General features: G+C 41.8%; 1 protein-coding gene and 4 non-coding genes across 7 annotated transcripts in view; 4 read left to right on the forward strand and 1 right to left on the reverse strand.

The window, feature by feature from the left end:
• Window positions 1-12146: 12146 nt before the first annotated feature.
• Window positions 12147-12219, reverse strand: TRNAR-ACG (transfer RNA arginine (anticodon ACG)). The gene has a single exon. It is a non-coding gene; the product is annotated as a tRNA-Arg (tRNA).
• A 371-nt stretch (window positions 12220-12590) lies between these two features.
• Window positions 12591-12684, forward strand: TRNAY-GUA (transfer RNA tyrosine (anticodon GUA)). The gene is made up of 2 exons: window positions 12591-12627; window positions 12649-12684. It is a non-coding gene; the product is annotated as a tRNA-Tyr (tRNA).
• Window positions 12685-13228: 544 nt separating this feature from the next.
• On the forward strand, window positions 13229-13317 carry TRNAY-GUA (transfer RNA tyrosine (anticodon GUA)). Its single transcript is given in 2 exon segments — window positions 13229-13265; window positions 13282-13317. It is a non-coding gene; the product is annotated as a tRNA-Tyr (tRNA).
• A 134-nt stretch (window positions 13318-13451) lies between these two features.
• TRNAA-AGC (transfer RNA alanine (anticodon AGC)) lies at window positions 13452-13524 on the forward strand. Its single transcript has one exon. It is a non-coding gene; the product is annotated as a tRNA-Ala (tRNA).
• Window positions 13525-22412: 8888 nt separating this feature from the next.
• Window positions 22413-26772, forward strand: part of TRIM55 (tripartite motif containing 55) — a 57816-nt gene continuing 53456 nt past the window's right edge. For all 3 annotated transcript variants that reach the window (XM_058528794.1, XM_058528795.1, XM_058528796.1), the window contains exons 1-2: window positions 22413-22580; window positions 23121-23293. In XM_058528794.1, coding sequence (XP_058384777.1) covers window positions 22413-22580; window positions 23121-23293 — 341 coding nt within the window. The remainder of the gene's footprint in view (window positions 22581-23120; window positions 23294-26772) is intronic.

Raw genomic sequence — 26772 nt, forward strand, 5'->3', positions numbered from 1 at the left:
CACTACCTAATCCTGGGTTCCAGGCTACCAGAGTAGGGATTTCATATAAGGTTGCATAGGTCATCCATTTATTTTTTTGCTGTCTTACATTAGAACATAATAAAAAACATATATATGCATTTTTCTTTACCAAAATATACATATCTTAATTCTTTGAGAATAAATGACATGCTATTTCTACCTTTCAAATGCTATGTTTGCTAAAACACATTTTGACATGGCCTAGCCTTGAAATACACTCACCTGGTAATGCACTGCCTGATCTTTTGACCAATTAAGACTATATGATCTCTGTGGTTGGCACAGTAACGGACCCCCAAGATGTGCATATCCTAATTCCCAGAACCAGTGACTATATCACCTTTCATGGCAAAAGGGACTTTGCAGATGTGATTGTTAAGGACCTTGAGATAGGAAGATTATCCTGGATTATCCAAGTGGGCCCAATCTAATCACATGGGTCCTTAAAAATCAAAAACCTTTCCTGGCAATGGAGAGAGAGAGATGTGACTACAGAAGAATGGTCAGAGAGATACTATCAAGGTAAAGGAGGGAGGGGGCCATGAGCCAAGGTATGCAGGCAACTTCTAAAAGCTGGAAAACTCAAGAAAACGGATTCTCCTCTAGAGCCTTCCAAAAGAAACACAGCCCTGCCACCACCTTGATTTTCATCTGCTGACATCTGTGTCAAACTTCTCATTTCCAAAACTGTATGTTGAACACTGAATCAGTACTCCCTACTTGTTTTTTCATTGTCTTTACTCCTTATTCTATATTTCTTCTTTTCACTTTCTCATCCTGAGTCTCTTTAACTTCGTCTTCTCCTTTGTCCCTTCTCTTCCCTGTTTCTCAGTATTCCATCTCTTTCCCTGTCCTCCTCCCCTCTGCCACTTGACCTTCTTTCCATTTGACCCTCATTTCTCATAGTCTCCTATTCTCTCTGCTCACCACTGTCAACTTTTGACCTTCACATTTACTGGTCTTTTAGATAAACTGAACCATTGTGAATCTACCCCAACCGGTAGGGGAGGGAGAGATAGGAAATAGTCTGGGTAACAGAATATTCTTAAAGGAATGTCTTTTTCCCCTCAACTTCAAGCACAAATAATCACAATGCTAATAGGCAAAGGGGGAATAAAAGTATTTTTCAAACAGTTCTCTGAGTGTATTGACAAATAGAAATAATTTAGAGCGACCACATTCATGATTTGAATGTATGGCAAGGTAATTTATTGAGACATTAATTTTGTTTTGTCCTTAGTGCTTTAGGAGACTCAAAGGAATGAGGGCTCCCCTCTTCTGAGTTTCATCTTTAAAAGGTCACTCTCTTGCTACCATAGGCTTAGAGGTTAAACACAAAGGTAGTCAGACACCCGGAAAACAACAACCCAGGCTTTTGTTTGGGAGCTTGGGCTGTTAGAAAGTTGCATGCTGAAATTTGAAGAAGAGAAGTAGTCTCAGCGTGAGGGGCCTCTAGAATGGGTTTGGGAACTTGGGGAGGATTTCCCAGAATAGCCCAGACTTGTGTCCTCACAGGGGAAATCCTCTATGATGGGATAGCACTTGGATGCCCAGGTAACAAAACTAAGTCATGGCTTCGTAGCCATAACAAAAGATTTCTGTACCCACATCTGGCCCCTCAAAGGAGCCATGCAGGGTTGGACACCGGACCTCAGAAGCAACCAGGCTGGAGAAGGATGAGGGGCTTGGAACTCCCTTGGAGGATGAAGACATAAACCCTTGCAGACCCCTTACATCCCTAGGAAGGAGAGGAACTCTCAAAACCTGGCTGAGGTGAAATGTCTTGCTACCCTGTTAAACTGCAGCTCTGAGGGAGAGATTAATTTAAAGCATATAATGTATTTAGAGCATGAAGAGACTTCCTCCAGATCTTTTCTCAAATATCACTTCTCTGTAGGCTTTCCCAGCCACTCTGCCTGGAACTGTAACATCCCCTCCTCACGCTTCTATTCTCTTCTCTACTTTCTCTCCTTAGGACCTCTCACTAACATACTTTTTATCTTGATTGTTGTCTGTCTGCTACACCACAAGGACAAAGATTTTTGTCTGTTTCTGTATCTTGCTGAATGTCCAGTGCTTAAAACAGTGCCTGACACATGGCAGACAGTGGGGAATATTTATTATATGAGTAAATGTTTAAGCTGTTGTAGAATAGAGAAATTCCTGCCTGCTAGAAACTCAAAAGCTGCTAAAATCCTTAGTTTTTAGAGAGTCTTAGCATATTAATTTTTTGCATATTAATATGCAACGCACCTAAGTAACATTCTTCTTCATATTATTCCTGAGCAGTTCTAGACTACAAAGCACCAGAAATTTAGATTAAGTCATGAATAACCAGTTGCTATAAAACAAAGCCATTTCTAAACTGTAGATGACTCAAATTAGCAGTGATTTCCAGAACTACATCTTAGAGTCAGAGTTTACACAGTGCTAAATACTGTGCACAGCGCTAAAAACGAAGCAGGAAACTAACAAATGCCTATCGATCAATTGTTTAAATCTCACAACATATGCCATTTCTGAGAAAAGCCTTTCTCCAAAAGGAGAACTAAACATGCTCAGTGCCAAAGGAACGGGTAAGTGTGATACGACTTTCTGGAATTTTCATGCTGTTCCAGGGCTGTCCCCGAGAAGCGAAACTAAATTCCTAGAATCAAATCAGCCGTAAGAGCACAACTGCAAACACATTTCGCTCACCGCTGGGCTGCCAACTGAGCTTTCTAATAGCTGAAAATCTGATTATCAGCTTCTCCAAGGCCTAAGAGCCTCCCAGGCACATCCTTGTTCCCAAGGCCGGGAAGAGGGGATCTTACCTAGGGAGGGTTTTTTCCTTTTACTTCTGAGTAATCTGCTCTGGCACCCAAATATCTCCACTCCTGAGATGTTGTTCAGATTCACCTCTTCTCAGTTTCATCTACAATACACTTGCTTTTCTGGTGAAGAATAATTGGGGGAAACTTTTTAGTGCAGATTTTCACTTTGGGAGTGAAATTCCAACATTTTCTTAAATTTTTTAGAATGATCTATTTGGGCATGTGCATATACTATTTACTGAACAGGCATTTTTCAGGATTATTTATTATAAATGCAGAAAGCAATATTTTAAAGCTAACCTAGGTGTAAAAGTAACAAACAAAAGCCATCAGGCAATGAAAAACAGTAAGTCTATATATCGATTAATTTATTAGCATAACAGTTTTATATAAAATACCTTTATTTCAAGTTTCTTTATTGTACTTTCCATGAAATTTATGTTTTAAACTCACTATATGGCATACTAGGAAATGAAATTTTTAGCTACCAAAACTTGAAAGATACATATTATTCTGAGTAAAAAGGTAAAGTTTTAATAAAAAATAAAAATGATTCGTTTCCCTGCTTACCTTCTGCTTTTCTTAGTTCTCTCTCTTACCTCTTCTTAGCACATCCCACCTCCCAAACTAAAGGATTTGAAAGGAGGTGGAAAGTGTTGGCTTTTAGGATCACAGGTGCATTGGTATTTGAAAAAGATGATTCATTCTTTCACAAATTAAAAATAAATCTGTCAAATGAAAAATAATAACCAATAGTCATAATGCTTAGTACCTGACACTGCTGTAAGAGCTTTATATTAGCTTTATACAGTTTATATATTCACTTAAAACATCAACCTATCGGACAAGTAATATCAACATTATCATTCCCCATTTTTCAGACTAAGAAACTAAAACACAGAAAGGTTAAGTAACTTGGCCAAGATCACCCAGTTAATAAGGGGTGGAGCAGGCTGATCCTTGAGTCCATGATGTCAACAGCTGTACCATATGGCCTCTCCATGATGATCTTATATTTCCAACTACATTTGTCCTTGAAAACTAACCCTCTCCACCTCCCAGCCCAACTCCTTCCGAGGGTTCTCTTATTTTCAAAAGAATATTCACTCCTATCACTACTTTTATTACCTACCTTTCTCTTCAACTGCCTTTGCAGCTCAAGAAGTTTCCTCTAAGGCATCACCCTTACTTAACTCAGTGACTTCCTCAAGTAAATCCTCAAAGACTCAAAATCTTCAAATTCTTCAAAAGCAAATTCCCAAAGACTTCCTCTGTCTCCTCCTTCTTCTCTTCCACTTCCTCCTCCTCCTCCAACTCCCTCCTTACGTGGCACCTCCTTACGTGGGAAGCCTGTGTGCCCTTGGTAGTCATGTCTGCCACTTTCTCCTGTCTAACTAAACCACTGCAACACTAACCAAGTGAGTGAAAAGTTGGTTTTTTTTAATTTAAAAAGTGATTCTAGAGTAGTTGATATTAGTAAATAATTGTGACTTTAAAAATTCTGATAAAGTTCCTGCCATAATTTTCCAGGATGTGTAGATAGTGCTAAGAAAACAGTATATTTTTTAATAGCAAACATATTTATGGTGCTTACTATGTGCCAGACATGATTCTAAGTGCTTAATATAGATTAATTCATTTAATCCTGTCGGCAACCCTATGAGGTAGGTACTATTATTTCCCATTTCGCAGATGGGATAATTGGAGCTATTAATTAACCTGTGCTGTTAATTACAGGAGAACCAGCATTTGTACTCAAGGTAGTCTAGCTTAGGGTCCATCTGCTTGATTACTACACCACCCTGGTACCTTAAGACATATTTGAATTCCATAAAGTCAGACGCAACTATTTATTTAATGTCAAAAAAGTGTTTACATTCAGTATATTCTAATTTGTCCCTCCCCCACTAAAAGTGAATACAACAGGTCTATAAACCCAAGTTAATATATTCTGTTCCATTATTCTGATTCCATATGATTGGGATGAGAACATTTGCTATTATATATAAAAATAAAGCATTTCAACACCACTCATACAATGAGATGTATAATCTTTTCATGACTTTAAATGCTATCTATTCATAATAAAAGTGAAATTATACTCAATTTCTCCATTGTCCAAAATAGGATACAAATTGTGAAGTTTCTGTTAGTAAAAATAAACCATTACTTATGTCAGACTACTAAATTAGCAATCCTTTATTATTTCTTCATAGTTCAAAGGAAATACAACTTGGCAAACTTTAACTTTTTCCAAAGGAACTAAAATTTATCTGCCACATTTAAAATAAATGTGTGTGTGTGTATAAGTATACGTATACAGTCATGTGCTACATAACAACATTTCCGTCAACGACAGATCGCATATATGATGGTGGTCCCACAAGATTAGTACCATATAGTCTAGGTGTGGAGTAGACCATACCATCTAGGTTTGTGTAAGTACACTCTATGATGTTTGCACAACGAACTTCTCAGAATGTATCCCATAGTTAAGCGACACATGACCATATATTCTGTAGCAATTTAGTTTGCTTCTCGTTCTACGTCAATTTGCCATTGTGAGAAGCACAGTACCCTCCACACTCTGGATCTACCTGTCCTTTCTTTCCCCTTTGGCACTCACCACTGCTGAGCCCACTATATACGTTATTTATTGTCAGTTTATTGTCTGTCTGCCCCTTCAGAGTGTGTGCTCCATGAGAGTAGGTCTTTGCGTCTGTTTTGCTTTTGCTGCATCCCCAGCACTAGAACAGTGCCTAACACACAGTAGAGACTAAATAAATGTTAAAAGCATAAATATGAATCTCTGAAGAAAATCTCCCTGCAACATCCTTCTCCACTCCTCAAATCACACCTTTGGGAAAGACACTGTAAAAACAAGATGACAGTCCCATTTTCCCTGATTGTGAAACACTGCAAGTGAGCTTGCAGCGGCTCATGGAGCCCAGGGAAGTGGATGGGTCAGTCTGGCCATCTCCCTGTAGTACAAATGGCTCCTGCCAACCTCCTTAATGGAGATGGCGGCCTGGGGGTTAGTCTTGTTAAGATCTTTTTATGTAGTGATTTAGCCTATAATTCAGGATTTAGTGTGGCTTAATAATACAGCCAATCCTCATCATCACAGATTCCATATTTGCAAATTTGCCTAACGGCTAAAATTTATCTGTAACCCCAAAATCAATACTCCTGGTGATTTTGTGGTCATTCACAGGCACATACAGAATAGCAAAAAATTTGAGTTGCCTGGTGCATATGTTTCCAGCTGAGGTTGAACAAGGCAACATTCTGCCTTCTTATTTCAGCTCTCTTATTGTAAACAAGTTCCACATTTTTTTGCATTTTTGTGCTTTTTGTTGGTGATTTCACTGTTTAAAATGTTTGAAAGCAAAGTGCTGAAGTGCTGTCTAGTGTTCCTAAGTGCAAGAGGTTATGATGTGCCTTATGGAGAAAATAGGCTTCTTTCAGGTATGAGTAATAGTGCTGTTGGCCGTGAGTTCAATGTCAATGAATCACTAATGTATATTAAATAAGGTGTCTAAACCGAAACACATAAAACAGGCTTGTGTATTGATCACTTAATGAAAATGTTGTAAACAGAGGCTCACAGGAACTTAATCCTGTATTTCCAGGAGTAATGGTTCAGTACATAGTCACTAAATCAGTGTTTGTGGTGACTATAGAACCCAGCTACCACAAATAACAAGAATCAACTGGATCTTCCCTGGAGTTCTCCAGAATGGTTCCCTTTCTGACCTTGGAAACATTATCTCTGTGGTCTCTCACAAATATCCTTCTTGGAGATGTACATACTTATGGAACGCCATGGGTGAGGAATCAGTAAACTTGAGTTTAGCCCTACTCCCCCAATCTGGAGGGTCATCCTGAAGAAATTATTCAGCTTTTTTTGGTAGATCCTCCTGGCCTGTAGAATGCTTTCCTCAACTGAAAGGAAGAACTTGAAAGTTCTTTCATGCGCCTATGTGTAAGGTATTTTTCACATTGAACAATGGCTTTTTTCTTCAGATCCCAGAGTACCTTCACATAATTTTTGTAGCGCGCCATTGTTAACAAATTTTAGGGATTTGATCTTTGGGTTCTAGAAGTGAGAAGAGAGTTCACTTTAATTAATGGAACACTTTGCTACTCCCAGTGTCTTGGTCATCATCTGACCTTGACCATCATCTGCCTTTCAACCTCCTTCCTCCCATGAAGCAGTCCGGCACTCCAGTCTCTGTAACTCACGTGTCCAACTGGGGACAGGGAGACCAAGCAGTGCCAAGGAAAGACTCCTGCCTGGTGACTCAGGAGATCTGAGATCTCATCTGCCATTGCTCAACTCTGTTACTGAAGGTAAGCCATTTCACATCTTTGGGCATCAGTTCCTTCATTTTTAAGCAATTTTTATTAGATGCTGAATTAAATGACAATTATGAGACTATCTGTCCCACACATGTTATATAAAATAACTTGCATATGGTTAAATAAAAATGCAAATAATCCCAAAGAATGCAGAAAAGAAAGTAAATTTCTCTTTCTTCACCATCCCTGTATTAGTTTGCTAGGGCTACCATAACAAAATACCACAGACTGGGTGGCTTAAACAATAGAAATTTACTTTCCACAGTTGTGGAGGCCAGGGGTCCAAGATCAAGATGTCGGCAGGTGTGATTTCTTCTGAGGCCTCTCTCCTTGGCTTGCAGGTGGGTGCCTTCTCGCTGTGTGTTCACATGGTCGTCTCTCCATGCATGTCTGGTGTCTCCCTCTCTCTCTCTGTATCCTAATCTCTTCTTATAAAGACACTAGTGAGATTGGATGAGGGCCCAACCTAATGACTCCATTTTAATCTGATTACCTCTTTAAAGCCCTGTCTCCAAATACAGTCACATCCTATACTGGGGTACTGGAGGCCAGGGCTTCAATGCAAGAATTTAGAAGTTGGGGGGAATACAAGTTAGCCCGTAACACATGCCATGAATTTCTTAAAATTGTGCCAGATTTCAGTTTGCCTTATATTGGGACAATGAGTTATTTGTAAAGTGATTTGTGTTTTTTTTTTAAGAAATTCCTAATTATCTTTGGTTTGCTTTTTGAGAAAAGGGGCATGCCTTTATCACATCACTAAGGTCTTCCTGGTCCATAGCACATTACTATTGTAAAAGAACGCACTTCCTTCTTCCAAGATGATCTCCCAGAGCCCTCTGACCTTTTTTGCTTTTTCCTAATTTGTCCTGATTGCTTCTTTGCTTGTTGCATCACTATTAACCTGGGATGTATTTTGAGTTCCTGGATTTGTTCCCTTTTTTCTTAAATCCTGAGTATTCCTTTCTTGGATTCTTGTTTTGCTGAAGTACATCTGTGGCAGACACAGAGATTTGCTGCTAGATTGCCTTTCAAGAAAGGACCCACTGCCCAGCTGCAAGAAGGATAGTTAACTGCGAGCCTCCAGGTGTCAATTCCTTCAGGGTCTCCCTCAACTTTCCAGCCCAAGTTATCAGCTTCTGCCCAATGACTGAGGCAGGTGGTTATAAGAGGACCTGCCCATTTCTGCTCAACTCAGGACTCCTCTAAAGAGAAATCTTTGCTCTGCAGCTACCAGGGGGGCTGGCAGAGACTGTGTGAGGTCTGCATCACTGTCTAAATGTTATTCCTACCCAATCCTGTGTCCTACCCCTTTCCATTCACAGATATTACTCTCCAGAAAAATGTTGTACTCTCATTCTTCCTGGAGAACTCAATCAGTATAACATCCTTAGGTAATGTTTATTTATTTTTTATATGTTTCAGAAAGGAATCATGGGATCTAAACTTTATGAGACCTTGCAAGTGTGGACTATCTATTTGTTCTCATATGTGATTGCTGCTTTGATTGGTTATACAATTCTAGGTTCAATATTATTTCCGCACAGAACTTTGACCCCACAGGTCTTGCTCTGTCTACTAGTATTCAGTATTGCTGATGAGAAGTCTCATCATAATCTGACTCCTATTCCTATGTACCCAGGCTGTTTTTAATTTGTTTTTTTCTTTTTGTCCCCATCTCTGAAAGTTGTTAGGGTTTTATCTTTATTTTCAATGCTTTTAAATTTCACTAGGCTGTGTCCAGGCATGGTTGTTTTTCTATTCATCCTACTTCGATGGCCTTTTCGATCTGATGACTAATGTCTTTCTTTCATTCCTTTCCCTGTATTGTCTCTGCTTTCTCTTTCTGGAACTCTGACTAGATAGCGATTGTGTCTTCTGGGTTTTTCCTCTCTGCCTTTACTTTTATATTTTTTGCTCTCTCTATTCTGGTGTCCTGGGAGATAGTTTCCATTTTATCTTCTATATCTCCAAATTTGATCTTTAGCCATGACCAATATATTATTTTTCAACTTAGCAATCACACTTTAAGTTTCCAAGAACTCAATTATTCTCTCATTGCTCCTTTTCATATCACCTTGTTCTGGTTTTTATTGCTGCAATATCCTCTTGGATGTCCCTGAGGGTATAAATTAGCATTTAAACAAAATAGTTCTGTATTATTCCTTGCATTATGTCTGTTTCCTCCTGGGTCAGTTATTTTGTTTGTTCATCTTGGACTTGAATATTTTTTACGTTGTTTTGCTGTTTCCTCTCAAACGTCTAGTAGATATTTTTTCACACTCATGAAGAATGGACTACACTGATTTGTATCTGTAAAATGGCTGGGTCTTGGGGACAAGCAGGCTTTTTCATTAACGGTGCATGAGAGGAAACAGCCATGCTGGCCCAAGATCCCTCGAACTGCCAACTCAAGGAGGGTCTCACTCTGAGAGTGGCGTGGGGCGGCCTTTCTTTCTCCCCATGTCTGTCGTTATTAGGCTCTACTCTGCCTCTCTCCCTAGCCCTATATTCACCCCACGGGCTCCTCCCAGGCAAATCTACTCTGCTTAAGCCGTTCTCCCATGTCCCCAGCTGGGAACAAATGCAGTAGCAGCTGCACAACATTGTGGGTCTCTGACCTTTGTGCTGCTGCCTCTGTAACTGGAACCTCTTGGGAGCTCCACAGGGAGAATAGTTCTGTCTCTGCTAGCTTCTAGAATGTGTAGTCTTAGCTATGGTTTTCTCCATTCTGGGGTATATGTCTATACAATCCCATTTGCTTTCTACATCCCAGAAATTACTTAAAATCTCAGGTTTACTGATTGTACCTACTGTTCTTTTCCATGCTGCAATATGCTTTTTTCTTTTTGTATATCTTTATTATTTTTTCATTAGGATCCTAGAAAGGAGGAGAGGCAATCATATCTGCCCAATCATATGGCTAGAGGTGAGCCAGCCCTCCTGGCTGCATGTAATCCTTACCCCTAGACACATTTCAGGGGTGGGGGTGAGCATCTAACTGAGGCCAGAACAACGAAGAGTTTTGCAGTCAGGACTGAGAAAGAAAAGTTTGAGTCTTTGGTTGATTGATGTCTTGGTCCATTCAGGCTGCTATAACAAAATACCACAGACTGGGTGGCTTATAAACAATAGAAATTTATTTCTCACAATTCTGGAGGCTGGAAGTCCAAGATCAGGGTGCCTGCATGATCAATTTCCACGAAGGCCCTCTTCTGGGTTGCAGACTGGCAACTTCTCACTGCGTCCTCACGTAGTGAAAGGGAGGAGGGATCTCTCTGGGGCCTCTTTTATAAGGGCACTAATCCCTCATAAGGGCTCCACACTCATGACCCAATCACCTCCCACATACCCCACTTCCTAATAGGTCACCTTGGGCATTAGATTTTCAACATATGAATTTTGGGGGAACACAAACATTCAATCTATAGCAGTAGCCTGTGAGGGATAAAGGTCAGGAACGACTAGGGCAGGGGGCAGCACCATGTTCCCAACTGCCTGTGCTAGGGAAGCATAGAGAGGAGCCACAAGGCACTGAGAGAAAAACCATAAGGAGGCCCAGTTACCTTCTGTCCTTGGTTTCCCTGCAACACCCCTGTTTCATTATAATAAATGTCTTTCTTGCTTACATTAGCTCTATGTGAATTTCTGTGACAAGTAAGAGAGCCAGAAATCATGCACCATCTCGGCCCACTTCAAACGTGTTACTCTGGTCTGGCTGGCTGTTGGGGAAGAGAGTGCACCAAGAAGGGGATACACCAATGGGCCAGAATTTCTGCCACAGTGCAATGATGGCCATGACAGTGACCTGTGCAGATAATAAACGCCTTATTTGCCAACTTTGTAAAATGAGGAGAAGGTACGAATAAGAAGGAGGCTCTTTCCTTTTAGCCCAGTTTACAAGGTTCTGCCCACAAACTTGGGGTGAGGGATGCAACATATCTCCCCAACTTCCCACAAAAGTAATATTTTTAAAATTTTCAGATATCAGCATGTTACATACGAAAAATGCAACATGTTTACTAGGAAACAAAAATAAAACTCACCATCATTTTGTTCAAATAGTGTGTTTGCCCGCCCCCCCCTCCCCTAAAGTTTTAGCTTTTAACCATTTTTGTGTGGGCTTAAGAAAACAGTTTTCCCCCTTAAAAAATAGCCCTTTTCCCTAACTTTACATTTTCTCTTCCCTAACTTATCTCTTTCCAAACTTCACATTTTATTAAGGCTTTTACTTTTGAGCATTGCTATCTTACTTGGGGAGATTTAAGAAATAATTCTCAACTCCTCTCCACAAACAGATTAATAACTTCAAAATAACTCAGTTTGCTCAAACCAGCATTATGCCCTCTTGGTTAAAAGACCTTGAGGGCAGAAGCAAGTCATCAGACAGTTTTTATGCAGTGCTTACAACCGAGGAGGGGCCCAACACCTTTGTTAAAATGCAGTGTAAAACAGGAACTGGATCAAAAAAACACCGTAAATAACCTTAATTTTCCTCCTCTGCGTTGTGGAGGATGGGGGGGGGGCCGTTTCTTTAGTGACTTAGTGACTGTAACGTCTTCAAACATCTTACAAGCCCCGACGGACTGAGCTGCGGTAGACGCAGCGCCGGCTTGTAACCGGCCCGGTCCCGGGAACGGCGGCCTCCCTGCGGCTCCCCGGCCCCGCTCCCCACCTGGAGCCCGAGAGCCGGGCCCCCAGCGCCCCTGCCCCCGGCGCCGCCCCGCCCGCGGCCGCAGCGCCCTCGCGCGCGGCGGGCACGCGCGTCCCGCTAGAGCCCGCGAACCTCCTGACATCTCGCGAGTTTGACGGGGCGGCCTTGGAAAAGCCGCACGACGACTTGGAGCTCCAAGGGCAGTAAGTTACTCTTGGCGTTTGTGGTTTGGAGAACCCTGAGGAAGTAATCATCTCTGGTTTTAGAAAAATGACAAAAAAACACAAAAGAAGAACCGAGCCAGGCAGGAGTCGAACCTCCAATCTTCTGATCCGTAGTCAGACGCGTTATCCATTGCGCCACTGGCCCTTGACACCAAAAGGAATTGGGGGGATATATAGATTACAAAGCGATGGGGCCACACCCGACGGCCACCCTCCCAACACTAGGTAGTTAAGGAAAAGTGCGACAGGCATGCGGGGGTGGCGCCGGAGTCGCTGAGTCTGGGCACCACCGGCCCTGGACACTCGAGTTGGGGGACCTTTCCGGGCCAGTCAGGCTCGCGCGAGGCCGAGATGGGGTCTCTTTCTGCGCACGCGTAAAACAACACGGAGGCACAGACTCCTTCACTCACTCCCCCACCCCCCACATTACGCATGCTCAGTTCGATTTCTGGCTAACGGGCGCCTCGTGGTTCTTTTGTATTGAATCTCGGGAGGGAGCAACGTCGCCTGGCCGTCCCTTCGATAGCTCAGCTGGTAGAGCGGAGGACTGTAGTTGGCACCCTGACTGAAAGACATCCTTAGGTCGCTGGTTCGATTCCGGCTCGAAGGAGACACGCGCACTCTTTTGCCCCCTACTTCCTGTGATTTATGGTCCTTTCCTCGGCACCCTTCTCTAGTACAGATTACATTCTGAAGAACAGTGGGAATTGCTGCCCCTTCGCTCCAGTTCTGGCTTATGGTAACTTCCCGCGGGTGAAATGCTTTGCGAATCCCGGAAGCGGGGACGTGCTGTCCAAGCTCCCAGCGCTGCGGAGTGTGCGCTGGGCGCGGCGGCTGCGGGGTCTCGGGCTTCGGCTTGTTTCTAAACCGGCTGTAGGTTTCCCCAGCCCCCCGGGTCACACAGAGAAAGCCAACGCGGCGTGTCCCGGCCAACCGCCGGCTCCCCGGGGCCAGGCCTCGGACGCTGTCCTCAGAGCCCCGGGCGGGCTGGGCGACGCGAGCGCTCGCTCCGGCTGCGAGAGGAGGTGGGAAGTCCGCGGGAAGGAGCCTGTGCTCAGGGAAGCTGGGAATTACGAAGGGGACGCGGTAGAAAGCGCACGGAGCCTGGCAGATGAGTCGTTATGGAGAGGAGTCGACACGCCGTATTTCCGCTCCCTTCGATAGCTCAGCTGGTAGAGCGGAGGACTGTAGACGCCTATCTGCGGCCATCCTTAGGTCGCTGGTTCGATTCCGGCTCGAAGGAGAGGCGCGTGCGTTTTGTTACTTCGGCTTTAGCCATGAAGCAAAAATCAAGAATCTGGTCCAGAATGTTTCTTTTCGCCTCCAAATCCTCTGACCTCTCTCTAGAGGAAGAGATAAGCAGCCGTGCCCAGCGGTGGGGGATTAGCTCAAATGGTAGAGCGCTCGCTTAGCATGCGAGAGGTAGCGGGATCGATGCCCGCATCCTCCAGTCTTTTCTCCCCGTCCCGGGTGGTAGTTTTTCTTTCGCTTCTCATTCAACTCGAGCAAGAGCAGAAAGTCAGCCGTCAGGCAAGAGAGGGATAAGGCGAACTTGAGGGTCTGTAAAACTTCCCAGACAAGGGATGCTGGGTGCTGGCAGAGTTCATTTTTCCAATTTTAAAATTTTAGACCCATTTACTTTGGGAGGTGCACGAAATTGGTTCTTTTGCTCTCCAAAAGTGGCGACAGATTGCAGTCACATGTGTTGCCACTCTGACTCCTTTATGATTTGTGATAGATGGCTGCACTTCCAGGGACCCATCTACGGGTAGACTACCCATAATTAAGGGGATCTGACAGAAAAACAAAACAAAAAACAGAGAACTTGGAAAAGGAGTTCCAAGAGAACTTGGAAAAGTGGATAAAGGCTACTCTAAACTTACGTTGAGGCGAGGAAGCCAGGACTATTCTGCTCCACCTCCACTGCCTAGAGTGGGGTGGCCGGCTCCTGGCAGATCCCACACGGATAGGATAAAGCCAGGGGTACCTGAGGAGAGGTGAGGAAGTGGAGAAAGGCCCTAGACCCGGAGGCTTGCTGTCGGAGGAGGGTTTTAATGCCATTTGCCTCCTGGGAAGTAACTGTGGAGGGTTACTAGAGACCACGGCTGAAAGGGATTGAATTGGAGAAAAGCTCTCTCTAGGGCTGCCCTTGAGTGTAGTCTATTTTGTTAAACAAAGACAAGACAAAAACAAACACACATACACACACTCACTGAAAGACTCAGAAGTTGAGCAGAACACATACAAAGGCTTTTCTGGTAATAAGTTCTCCCTATCCTAATTTTCTAGAATATAGCCATAAAAAAGCTGTTGAAACCATACTACAGTTCTCAACACAAAACATAAATCTTCTAGACAAAGGCAGATATTACCTTTTTTGAGGATTATGATTAATAAATGGTAGTTCTTTTATCCCATGTCCATTTTAGGGTTCTAGGCAACCTGTACATTTTTTTTACCAATGTGTACAACCTACTGTGTTTCATTGGTATAGCTTTCATTTTCTAGGGGATTCTCCATTTTTATCTCATTTTATTCTTTTCAATAAGGTCTTTTAATTGAAAGTATAGTGATTCACTTAAAATATATCATCATTTTTTTAAAAACAAATTTACAAAGTAGGGAAGAAAATCCTTTTATCAGATGTTATGTTCCAGTTTTCGTTTGGGGTTATGGATGTTGTAGCTGGCTGGCTAGAGGAGCTGGCAGTGAAACTATAAATGACTAAAAGAGCAAGAAATGCGTAATAAGTTGAAGGAACAGGAAGGAAAGCACCCGAAATCTAGGTAAAGAACAATTTTGAGGGCAGGTGAGCTGGACGAGAACTCAAACAATGTCTCTGGATCAGCGACTCAGGTGTGGAATGGAATTCATACAAAAAGTCTAAAGGTATAAGCTGAGAGGCCCTATTGCTTAGTGGATGGTCATGTGGGCTGTGAAATCTGATGGCCTTTCTTGTCTTTGCCATTCCCTAGCTGGGTGACCTTGGGCAAGTTGCTTGACATCTTGGTGCTTCAAATTCCTCATTTATAAAATAGGAATGATAATAATGGTACCTACTTTTAATTAAGATATAACATGTAAAGCCCTTATTACAGTACCTGGCATGTAGTAGTAAACACACAGTAACCATTAGCTGTTACCAGTGTATGTTGTCAGTACACCGTAGAGGGAAGGCCTGGAGGGAATATTCTGAAGGTCTGAATGTGTGTTTATATAAATATATATGGAAGTGCAGGAAAGAGGTGCTTGGATCTCCTGCCAGGGAAAGTAGAATAATTCTAAAAATACAAAATGATGGTTAAATAAATTATGGTGTGACCATAGAATATGTGTAGCAGTTGAAATTATATTTGTTAAGAACTTCTACTGACACGAGAAATGTTAATAATCATTAACATTTATGCTAGGTGAATAAAGTAGGTACAGAGCAATATAAACAATAACAATATAAACAAGCATAAATTATCTGTAGAAAAGACTGGAGAATGCATCAAAATGTTAATAGTAATGATCTTTGGATAGTAGGATTACTGTGATTTTTTTCTTCCTTAAAATTTGAAAGTATTTTCCAAGGTCTGCAATAAACATTTATTATTTTTAATTGAAAATATAGATGAATTGAAAAACTTAACAACTAACATTTATTCAGCACTTCCTACAAACCAAGCACAGTTCTAGTTACTTTACATGTATTAACTCATTTGTTTCTCTCAGAAAGAAAACACTAGGCCCAGATGGCTTCAGTGGTGAATTCTACCAAACATTTCAGGAAGAAATAATACCAGTTATACACAAACTTCCAGAAAGTGAAGGAGAACTGTCCAACTTATTCTATGAAGCCCTGATCCTAAAACCAGGCAAAGATATTAAAAGAAAAGAAAACTACAAATATCCTTCATGAACATAGATGCAAAACTTTTTAACAAAATTTTAGCCAAGTCCAACAATATATAAAAAGCAAAATACCTCATGACCAAGTGGGATTTATTCCAAGAATACAAAACTGGTTCAATATTCAAAAGTCAATGTAGTTTCGTAATAGTAAACAGACTAAAAAAGAAAAACCACAGGATCATTTCAGTAGATCCAGAAAAATCATTAGACAAAATTCCACATCCATTCCTGAATTTTAAAACTGTCAGCAAACTTGGAAGGGAAGGGAACTTCTTCTGATGTTTATCCCTTCTGATAAAGGGCCTCAATGAAAAGCACCCACCTAACATTATACTTAGTAGTATGAATGCTTTCTTCCTAAGATCAGGATCAAAGCTAGGATGTCCATTGTGGGGTTTCTAGCCAGGGCAATAAGGTAAGGAAAATGAAGTAAAAGACCTCTAGATTGGAAAGGAAAAAGTAAAACTATTTCTATTCACAGATATCTCATTTTTAAAAATATTGATTACATATTGAAATGATAATAGTTATGTTTTGGGGTTAAATAAAATATATTAATAAAATTAATTTCATTTGTTTCTATTTTTTTAATGTGGCTACTAAAAATTTTAAATCATATATATGGCTCATCCAGAGCATGTCAGGCCTTAGGGACCACAGTGAGGATTAATGTCTTTATCCTAGGGATAATATGACCATCAATGGGATTTAAATAGGGAGTGACACATGAGAAATAGATTGCAGAAGGAAGAGTGAATTCAGAGAAATCAATGAGGAGGCTGGGATGGAGGGGAGATGGAGGGAATTGTGTGCACTGAGGGCGAAGTCAAGGAGGGCCTGGAGCCAAGGTAAGGAGTTCAGACATAGCCACTGGGAAAGTCTTAGGCTAAAGTATTTGCTACTTGCTGGGACTGTTGCTGTTTATTTCTGGTATATGAATTATGCCAAGAAGTGTTCAGAGGAAAGTACAATATGTTAGTTTTCTAACATTTCCTCAGAGATATTTATGGTGAAGTAGAATTTATAAACAACAGATTTGGAGAAGGAATAATTATTGTGGGGAAAAAAAAGCTTTCAGCCAGAAGTTTGCAAACTATCTAATGAAAGAAATGCCACCGTGTTAGCTTCTGTTAAGTACTTTTCAAGTTAGTTCATATCTTTTTTATTTTAGATTTTGTAAAATGTTTCTTTTCATTAAAATTTTTAAAATCACATATCTAAGCTGCCTATTGCCAGATAGACAGCTAAATTGAAAAGAGTGACATTGTAGACAGAAGGAAAATGTTAAGTATTTTGTAGATGTCATGAGTTGAGTGCTTGGTGTAAGAAGATTGCAAGAATCCTTTTACTGGAAAGAGAGTTCTGGATTATATTTTTTTCAAGTACATATATTTTTTCAAGTATATTTGTTCTATGAGACAAATTCATAAGCCAAATAATGGTTAGAAAGTGCTTTTTTGGACCGCACTCTGAGCTCCAGGATACCAAAAGAAATAACATACTTTACATGTGTCTGCTGTGGTCAGATGGGTTATATCTGGCAGGACTGATCAACAGAGCCCGCCGCTTGGAACACCAGCTCATCTAAATCCCAAATGAAGTGCTGACTTCTTTCCACTGGTCACCTAAGGTGCCCTCACTAATCAAGGTGGGGGCGGGGGGATGGATGGATGGATTAACAAATGGATATTGCAGGAAAGAGTTAACAACCTCATTGTCTTAATTTAAGAGGACCTGGTCTGCACAATGTTAGGCGTTGGCCTTTGTTTTGGAATAGGACTAAAGTGATTTTGAGAAGATTTAACTGGTGCTGGAGTTGACCTGAAAGTCTCAGTCCACTCATGCCCTAGTGTTCCAGTCTAACTAAACCTCCTTCTTCAGCAACCCCCAATTCTCTGCCTCCACATCCCCATCATCTGGTGTTCTCTCCCTGGTTTAATGATTTAGTCAGCCACCAACTTTCTCACTTCTGGTGGGGACAAGAAGGAAGAATTCTCCTTCCTCTCTACCTTGGAGGTTGATCCAGAAGCTAGTTCCTCTTGTTTTCTCTTCCACCAAAGCTACGTTCTATCTGCCTCAGTGCGTTGCTTCAAACTGTATCTCTTTTTGTCTTCCCTCGAGCTCCACCGTCCATCTGACCATGTCTTCTGTTTTGTTTGATGAATGACCAGCTAGTTTCTTGAGCTAAGCCTGGATTATTTTCAAGTAGCTGGATTTGCAATTATCTTTGCTAAAGAGACAGAGAGAACATGGGTAAATGAAATGTTGAGGACATTCTGGAATCTTCAAGAAGGGTAGCACTCCTGACACTGATTTCCTGGGACTTTTCTAATGCCTCCTATTCCCAGAATGCTCTCTTGTTTTTTTGCAAGAGTTAAATGAAGAGTTAATGTTGCTTTTCTAACTATTCTAGGGTTAAAGAAGTTGTATATCACCCTAACTAGGAAGTACAAAATCCACCAAAAGAGGGGGACCCAGTTCCTGTTGGAGAATCCTTCATATACATTCCAGTTTTCCTCCAATATTTTTTAATATCTCATGTTCTAGGGCTACTGTCCAATATGGTAATCACTAGCCACATATGGTTATTTAAACATAAGTTTAAATTAAATAAAATTAACAATTCACGTCCCGAGTTGCACAATACACCTTTCAAGTACTCAATAGCTACCTGTGGCTAGAGGTTGGACAGCACAGATATAGAACCTTTACGTCATTGCAGAAAATTCTAATGGACAATGTGCTGTAGAGCATGGGTGTGGTCCAGCATAGTGGATGAGGTCATGGGTTCTATAGTCAAAAGATATGTCTTGGAATCTGCTTCACAACTAACAGCCATATGACACTGGGCAACTGCTTAACTTCACTGAGCCACAGTCGGCTCAATGGAGATGATAATACTTATCACAGACCTATTCTAAGACGTGATTGGTACTCTACATATTATGTTTGTTGTGGTGGTATAGTACTGAAAGTAACAGAATGTAGAACCTCATTTTCTCCCTTCATGAGACAAAGAACACACTGAGATCTACATTTCACTCCTATGCCCTGGCCCCTGAAGTCTGGGTCCGTTTGGTCCGGTAGCTAGAGGCTGAAAGAGCTCAAAAGTCTTCTCTTTCTATCATCGCCCCTCAGTGCCAAGTCCACTGTTGGGCGTATAGTCAGGTTCTTAGGGACCCATCTTGCCCCCTCTGACTTATCTGGGGGATTGGGAAACTGCTGGACAAGGCGAGGACAGTGGTGGTTTTGCTTCAGTTTCTCAATGTGTCTAAACATACGCCTGCCCCAGTCTGTGGTGGTTTTGCTTCAGTTTCTCAATGTGTCTAAACATACGCCTGCCCCAGTCTGGTGGGACTCAAGAATGAGAGGCAATCGGGGCTTCCAACTAAGGCAGCTCCCTGGGTAACTGCCCCGGATTGGTTTCAGCCGCCTGTCCTAGTGTGTGGTAGGGCGAGGGTAGGAGACGGGGAGGAAGTTGTGCACCACTCCTATGTAGTCCAGGATACCTTCAGGAGACTGAGCTGGTTTTCAGGTCTCCATGGAGGCCCAGGTCCACTCCAAATCCCAGAGCCTTGAAGTTGACTTCAATTCTGATTCAGTTCCAGAATTCTCCGTCTCTCTCAGACTCTGTGAATGATTTGGGAGCAGACTAAAATTTTTTGGTTCCTCCCTAGAGCAGAGTGCTACTCCCATGTCCCACTCCCAACTCGCATGCCCACCCCATTGATTACTGGTCTCTGAGAGTGGGGAGGCGCAAGGAATGGAGAAAAGAGGGTGAGGAGGGGAAGATCGTGATTATTATCCATCAACTTGGCTCTTATTCCTAGGGGATTCTTGCTGTTTTCCTGTGTAGCCTCCAAGGGCAGTTCTAAGAAAAAGTGAAAGGCAGACAGCAAGAAGGAACAGAGAGTAAAAAAGAGGAGAGGATAGGGATCAACTCTATATCAAATAATTGAATTTGAGACTTTCAATGTCAAAATTAATACTGTTTTAGAGTGTTTTTTTCCTACCAATACTGCTAAGTTAAGTTATGAACCCCACTCACTTGTAGATAAAAGAACTGAAATCCAGCTAGGTGAGGTCACTTTCCCAAGACCACAAAGCAAGGTGGACATGGGGACTGGAGAGGCCTGTCTCCTGACTCACTGCGCAGCCTCTCGCTGCATCATCGGTGGTTGCTCAGACTCAGGGCATCTGAGTCACCTCTGTGGATTCTACTTTCGTAGCCACCCCAGAGTCCATATCCTCCTTTCCTTCCCCACTGCCATTGCCCTGTACCAGGGTGTTGTGACCTCTTACCCGGGCTGTTGGCAACAACCTGCCATCTGGTCTTTAGCCGGGTCACGTTCACTCTCGTTTATCCCAACCACCACTGCACGATTCATCTATCCAATGCATAGCTCGCATAGAGACATTTCGCTGTGAGAAACTTTTAACGACTTCCTGTTGCCTAATTTATTAAGTGTTAAAAACAGTATTCATGGCCTACCAATGTGCCAGCAGCATGCTCTGCACTCCAGCCCAAAGCACCCTACACCCTGAGCATTCCCGGCACTCCTGGGCCTCACGGTCTTTGCTTCTGTTGTTGTTCCTTTCAGTATCTATTTAGTAGCTACAGTGAAGAAGGGAATTGGTGACATTCTTTTACTGAGTTAATTAAGTTAACTTATATTAGTTAATGGAGCTTATTAGATTCTCAATAAGCTCTCAGTGCACACAGCACTAAGACCACACATAACCAGTCACACCAACCCACTCTTTACTGGTAATTAAGAGCACACGGGGGTTACGTTAACCAAATGTGTTCATTGTTTGAGGTTTTTAAAATCAAGGAGAAACAAAGCAGCAAATTCATCACATGAAAAAGAGACATGAATTTCTTTTTCATTTTTGATCTGATTTTAAATATTTAAACGACATACATTGATGAAACAGTTGTTTCACCAAATCCTGACAAATATCAGAATTGATATTTATGACTCAAGAGCAGACCAAGAATATCAGAAATGACCAGGAAAACTATCCTTTAAAAAATCAACTTGGAGGAAGAGGCAAATGCAAACAGGTGTAGGTATTTCAGACCAGATAAAACCCAGGTATGGAAGCAGGCGCTGGTGGTCAAGCGGTTAAGGTTCGGTGCTCTCACCACTGCAGCCCGGGTTCCTTTCCGAGTCAGAGAACCACATCACCTGGCTGCCTATGCCCCCAGCATTTCACCCATGGTGAAATACAGCAGGGTCACCCACGGTGGACAGGTTTCAGCGGAGCTTCCAGACTAGACAGACTAGGAAGAAGAAACTGGCCACCCACTTCCGAAAAAAATTGGCCATGAAAACCCTATGAGTAGCATTGCCTGATAAAACAGGGTCACTAGGAGTCAGAATCAACTGTAAGGCAAGCAGGACTCCATTTTCACCTCAGTTAGCAGTGGCACTAATATCTGTCCCCCAATATGGCAAAATGAAAGAATGGGTCTGCTTTCCCATGTGCCAATTACTGCTCCATTGCTGGTTATTACTGCAAACTAAATTTTTAAAGATTATCATATTTTCTTTATGTTTTACGCTGTGTGTAGGGGTGGTGGTAGGGTACAAGATGAAAGAGGGCTAGGGCGGAGGGAGAGCAGTGTGGAAGAGAAAAGAGCATACTAGAGTTTTATTATACAACTTAAAATTGGATTATCAACTGGTGTTTGGAATTTTTTTTTTATTTTGTGGGCAATTTTATGGTGAAAAGATTTGAAATCAGTTTTTAAATTAGAATTTTTCCCAGACAGCAACCCTCGCAAAGATGAAATATTTAATATTGTTCAAGTGTTTTTAGATGATTGCCCTTGTGAAGCCAGGATAATGATTTTCAAACATGTTTTGTTTGTTTTCACCTAAGACAACGTGATCAGGCTACTTTTGGCGACTTGTTTCCTAAACTCTCAAGACAGAAATGGCATTCATTATACAGTTAAACTCTTGGGCTGTGTTCTACCTGATCCTGGAGAAACTCATAACCAAGTTCTTATTGAGGGCTCACCGAGGCCATGGCTCAGTGACTCGGCATGCACGTTTGCATTTGTTGTTGACAACTGTCAGCTTCAACTCCTTCTCCCCACAACCCCGTCTAAATGGGGTTTGTAATCCTCCTTCCCACCCACTGTCTTCACTCCCTGGGGCAGGAATGTTGGCTTCTGTTCTCTGTCACCTGTCAGAATCCATCCTCCTGTCACTGGCTTATATGGACAAGTCAGCCCACTGTCACGTGCCCCTCAGCTGCTAAAAACAGCTCCGGCACCCGCTCTCAACCTGGGCCTGAAATAATGTCCTCTACCAAAAGAAATGTAAAGGACACTTGATCGCACAATCCTTGGAATTATTTCCAGGAAACACTTGCAGGAACCATTGGGAGCACCCTTTCCCTGGCAGTGCACACAGGGACGGCCAGGAGATGAGTGCATCTTTGAATTACAAGTCTTTTTCCAAAGAGCAGCAGACCATGGATAACTTGGAGAAGCAACTCATCTGTCCCATCTGCTTAGAGATGTTCACGAAACCCGTGGTCATTCTCCCCTGTCAGCACAACCTGTGTAGGAAATGTGCCAGTGATATTTTCCAGGTAGGTTTGTTTGGAATTTAGGGGGTGGAAAAGATTCCCTCCTTTCCAAATCAGATGCTTTACTTTGAAGTTAATTCCTTTAGGAAACTTTGTAAGGCTGCATTCATTTTCAGGAAAAACAAATTATTTTTAGTAATTTACTTTGTGCTGTGCTGTCAGCCTCTTTCTTCCTCCCAAATCTAGTTTTATTTCAATACTAAGAATCATATTTGTTTAAAAAAAACCAAAAACATTGAATCTGTTTCAAAATTGTAGATGAATTACTGCTCAAGACATTAACGTTGGAGTTTCTGGCTGGAACTTTTGGTTATGAAAATGTTGGTTGGAAAAGCACTTCATGCTGAAAATGGTACATTTGACTGTGGATAAGTGCTGGCCCTGTGTTTTAGGACCACTTGCTGATAAGGCCCCAAGGGATTATCTTATGGAAAGTTTAAAGTAAGAGTTGATGTTGTTTGTAGTAACAGAGAGTGAAAACAAGTCTGAGAAAAGCTACCTGTGGCATTACTCAATTCCTCTTTTCTTGCTTGGCAAGAACAGGCCTCTAACCCATACTTGCCTACAAGAGGAGGCACCACTGTGGCATCAGGGGGCCGATTCCGCTGCCCATCCTGTAGACACGAAGTGGTTTTGGACAGACATGGGATATACGGACTCCAGAGGAACCTGCTAGTGGAAAATATCATTGACATCTACAAGCAGGAGTCCATCAGGTATGGTTCTTCCGTGTGTCAAACCCATCTGAAGCTTGTTTTTGCTTAATTGTTTGTTTTAGTGAGTTGCTACACTGAATACTTGTTTACCAATCATGGTCTAATTGTTTTATAAGAAAATGTTTTTCCAAGTCAGTCCTTCCCAATGGGAGTGAGAGTTGCTCATGGGAGGAGAGAAAGGAGCTAGTGCCCATGCTTTTGTATCAATTTAAGAATGAAGTGACTCATTAACACTAATCCAGTCCAGATGGTGAGAATGAAAGAGGCATAATGCTGCTCCCCACTCAAGCTTTGTGTTACATTCATTGTAGACATTTCTGCCCTTCACAGGTCCTTTGTAGCTCCAGATTCTACACAGCAGAAAAATGATAGTACACAACTTTACAAAAAATTAACAGAAATGCCATCTTCCAAAATAGTCCACTCCCTAGTTCAGACAGTCTCGTCTTAAAATTGTCTAGATGATAATAATAAAAACAAAATCCTCTAACATAGTTAGTCATGGTATTGGGAAGTTGCAAAACAAGGCCTCGTCCTGGCCTTTAGCAACTTGAAGTTTAGAGACAGGGGAGGAAAAAAAAGATGGAGTTCAGGTTGTGTTTCCCTATTCTCTAGATTATATTTACTGCACACTCTTAGCATTTACCTGTTGATTGATTGATATGCAATATATACATCCATTCATACATCCTTTAAAAAAAGAAAAAAGGCTTCTTACTCGTTGAATCACATTGACTATAGAGTGCCTTTCCTAGAGACAACGCTGCGGGAGCTCATTCCTAGAAGGCGTGATGTGAAGAGCCCTTTTTCAATTGTACACACAGGTCAGTCCAGTCCACAAAACTTGATAGCAATATTGGGAACACCTAGAAATGACCTCATTGTGATTCTTATTAGCAGACATGTATTTATGGAACATCTGCAGGGCTCTAAGAGCGTTGCACTCTTAGAAGGAGAGGTGTTCTATAAATCTAACATATAATTATTATAATCATTATGGCTATTAGTTTCTGCTTAAGAAAACTAAATTAGATAGTGCCTGGATATAGATGGATTTGGGGATCCAAATCCCCAAATTGGGGGATTGCAGAGGTGCGGAGCTAGCTATTTCCCTCCTTCCAAAGTCTCTTGTGAAGAAGGAAAGTACTATTGTTGCTGTTGCTTCGCAGATCTGATCTCATTGCATTTCATCACTTTAAAATGCAGATACACACACTGTCTCTTAAAAAAATTAACCAGCCAATTAATAATCAAACAATTATTAGGGGAGTTTACATAACAACTGATTCAGTGCCCAGTACAGTGTCTTGCACAGAATAGTTGCCCCATAAGTGCCAGCTGATTAAGCAACACCACAAATCGTCTTACATGTTCTATTTATTGCAATAATTTTCTGTTTTGCTACTTGTCACAGTGAGAGCTTAAAACCTGTGAAATAATGACAATAATTGTTATGAAATCCAGAGAAGAGGAGATGTTAAAACTGATAGCATTAGTAAAACTACGAGACACATTCTGACTTTAACTGTAAAGTCTGTGTGGCGCATCTGCCAAAAATAGTGCCCGGGTGAGTGAATCGTATAAAAGCAATGACCAAATTTCCAACAATGAAGCTCACAGCTGAGTGCACTAGTGGTGTTTTTCTGATGAGCAAATTCTTCCTGTGCTGTTGTTTGTTGAACTTGAGACTTGCCTTTGGGACACTTTTACTTAGTAGCAAAACCACAAGTCACACAGAGGGCTTGGGCACATGCTTGGGCATAAACCCAGTTGTTCCCTGGAGGCTGGCAGCCTTGCCAGCTCAGAACCCTGAGCCTCAGGGTACATTAGGTGACCCTGGAATAACCTTGGATATACGGAGTGAGATGGACCCAGCTCTGGCCAGCAGTCGCTGGGGTGGGGGTGGAAAGGGGAGGGGTTATCAACTCTGACCTCCCACAGAAAGGCTAGAGATTGTAGGTCTTGACAAACCCTGGCCTTCTTATCTAGAATTCTGCTTGGTGCTGAACCAGCCACAGTTTGGGGGAGGGGGTGATGAAAGAAGGAACCAATTTTGCTGATATTAATAATGAACGTAATCATAATTAACTTTGCAATACAGTAAATAAAACTAATATGTGCTGAGTTTGCATCAACCACTGTTCAGGGTGCTTCTCACAACAATCCCGTGAGGTTGTGATTATGATTATTATTACCACCTTATTAAAAGTTTTTAATATTTTACTCAAAGTAATTCATATACATAATTTTAAACATCAAATAGTCCTACAAGGTCTCTAATGAGGCCTACTCTCTTGCTCTACTCTCTCTTCACCCCCAAGTTTCTCTCCGCAGAGCCAACCACTTTTAATTCTTTTAGCTGTTTTTCTGCTACTTATCACCTAGTGGCATAGGTACACTACTAGTATGCTCCTGGTTCTTGCTGTCTCAGTTTTAGACATTATCTGTTGACTTCACCATAGATGATTAGGACTGCACCCTCATGGGATTGGGCTACACCTTCTACTTTATGTTTACTCTCCCCTGGGTTGAATCCCTTGTTTCCTGGATCCTATGTCCTCCCGTTTGTTGGTTTACTCTACTGTTTTGGTGGAGCACATCCTCAAGTAATCTTTGAAAACGTGCAAAAAGTCCTCTTCTTTCCAGTCTCTCACACTCTTGCCTTCAGAGTACCTGGCCTCTACTTCCAGAGCCTTTCCAAGTTTCCACAGCTCAAATTAGCTTGCTTCTTGTAGGCTTCTCCCCAGCAGGCACTTAGCAGAACTGAGATGCCACTCAAGTAGGTCCCTTCCTTTCATCCAGATGTTCCCAGTTTCCAACATTTGGTTGACATCACTCATCTGCTGTCCCTGTGCTCATTTTTTGTCCTTATTGATTTATACCTTTTTGTTTCCTTACTCTCATTTTGTGGGATTTCAACAGGAAACATAAATAAATAAATGCATGTGTTCATTCTGCCATAGTTAATTAGAAGACCCTTAGCCCAATTTTTAAACATGAGTAAAAGCTGAGCCTGAAAGAGGTTAAGTAACTTGCCTAAGGCCACACAGCCACCACATGGAGAAGCCAAGCTGGACTTAAGCTTTAAGATCAGTTTGACTCTAAAGGTACTGCCTGAAATACCAAGACCAGATGCCCACCTTTCAGGAAACTCGAGGGTGGTCCCAGCAACTTCAGAGACCAGAGAGAGCAGGCTGCAGACTCCTTGAGTCTAGCCTGCACTGAATGGCTAGGGGCCACTGCCAGCATTTGGCACTGAGCCCTGAACCACAGCTGTGAGCTTGGCCACCCTCACCTCATGAGAGTGCATTTACATCTTTATTCCATGCACCATGTTTGTCCCAAGTCTGTTACTATATGTTTTAAGTTGTCTAAGGTTTTCATTATACACATTTTTTAATTGATGTCATAATAGTTTATAACATTGTGAGATTCCAGTTGTACGTTATTATTTGTCATTCACCATATAAATGCACCCC

Source organism: Diceros bicornis, chromosome 33 (assembly GCF_020826845.1).
Source record: "Diceros bicornis minor isolate mBicDic1 chromosome 33, mDicBic1.mat.cur, whole genome shotgun sequence".
NCBI lineage: Eukaryota > Metazoa > Chordata > Mammalia > Perissodactyla > Rhinocerotidae > Diceros > Diceros bicornis.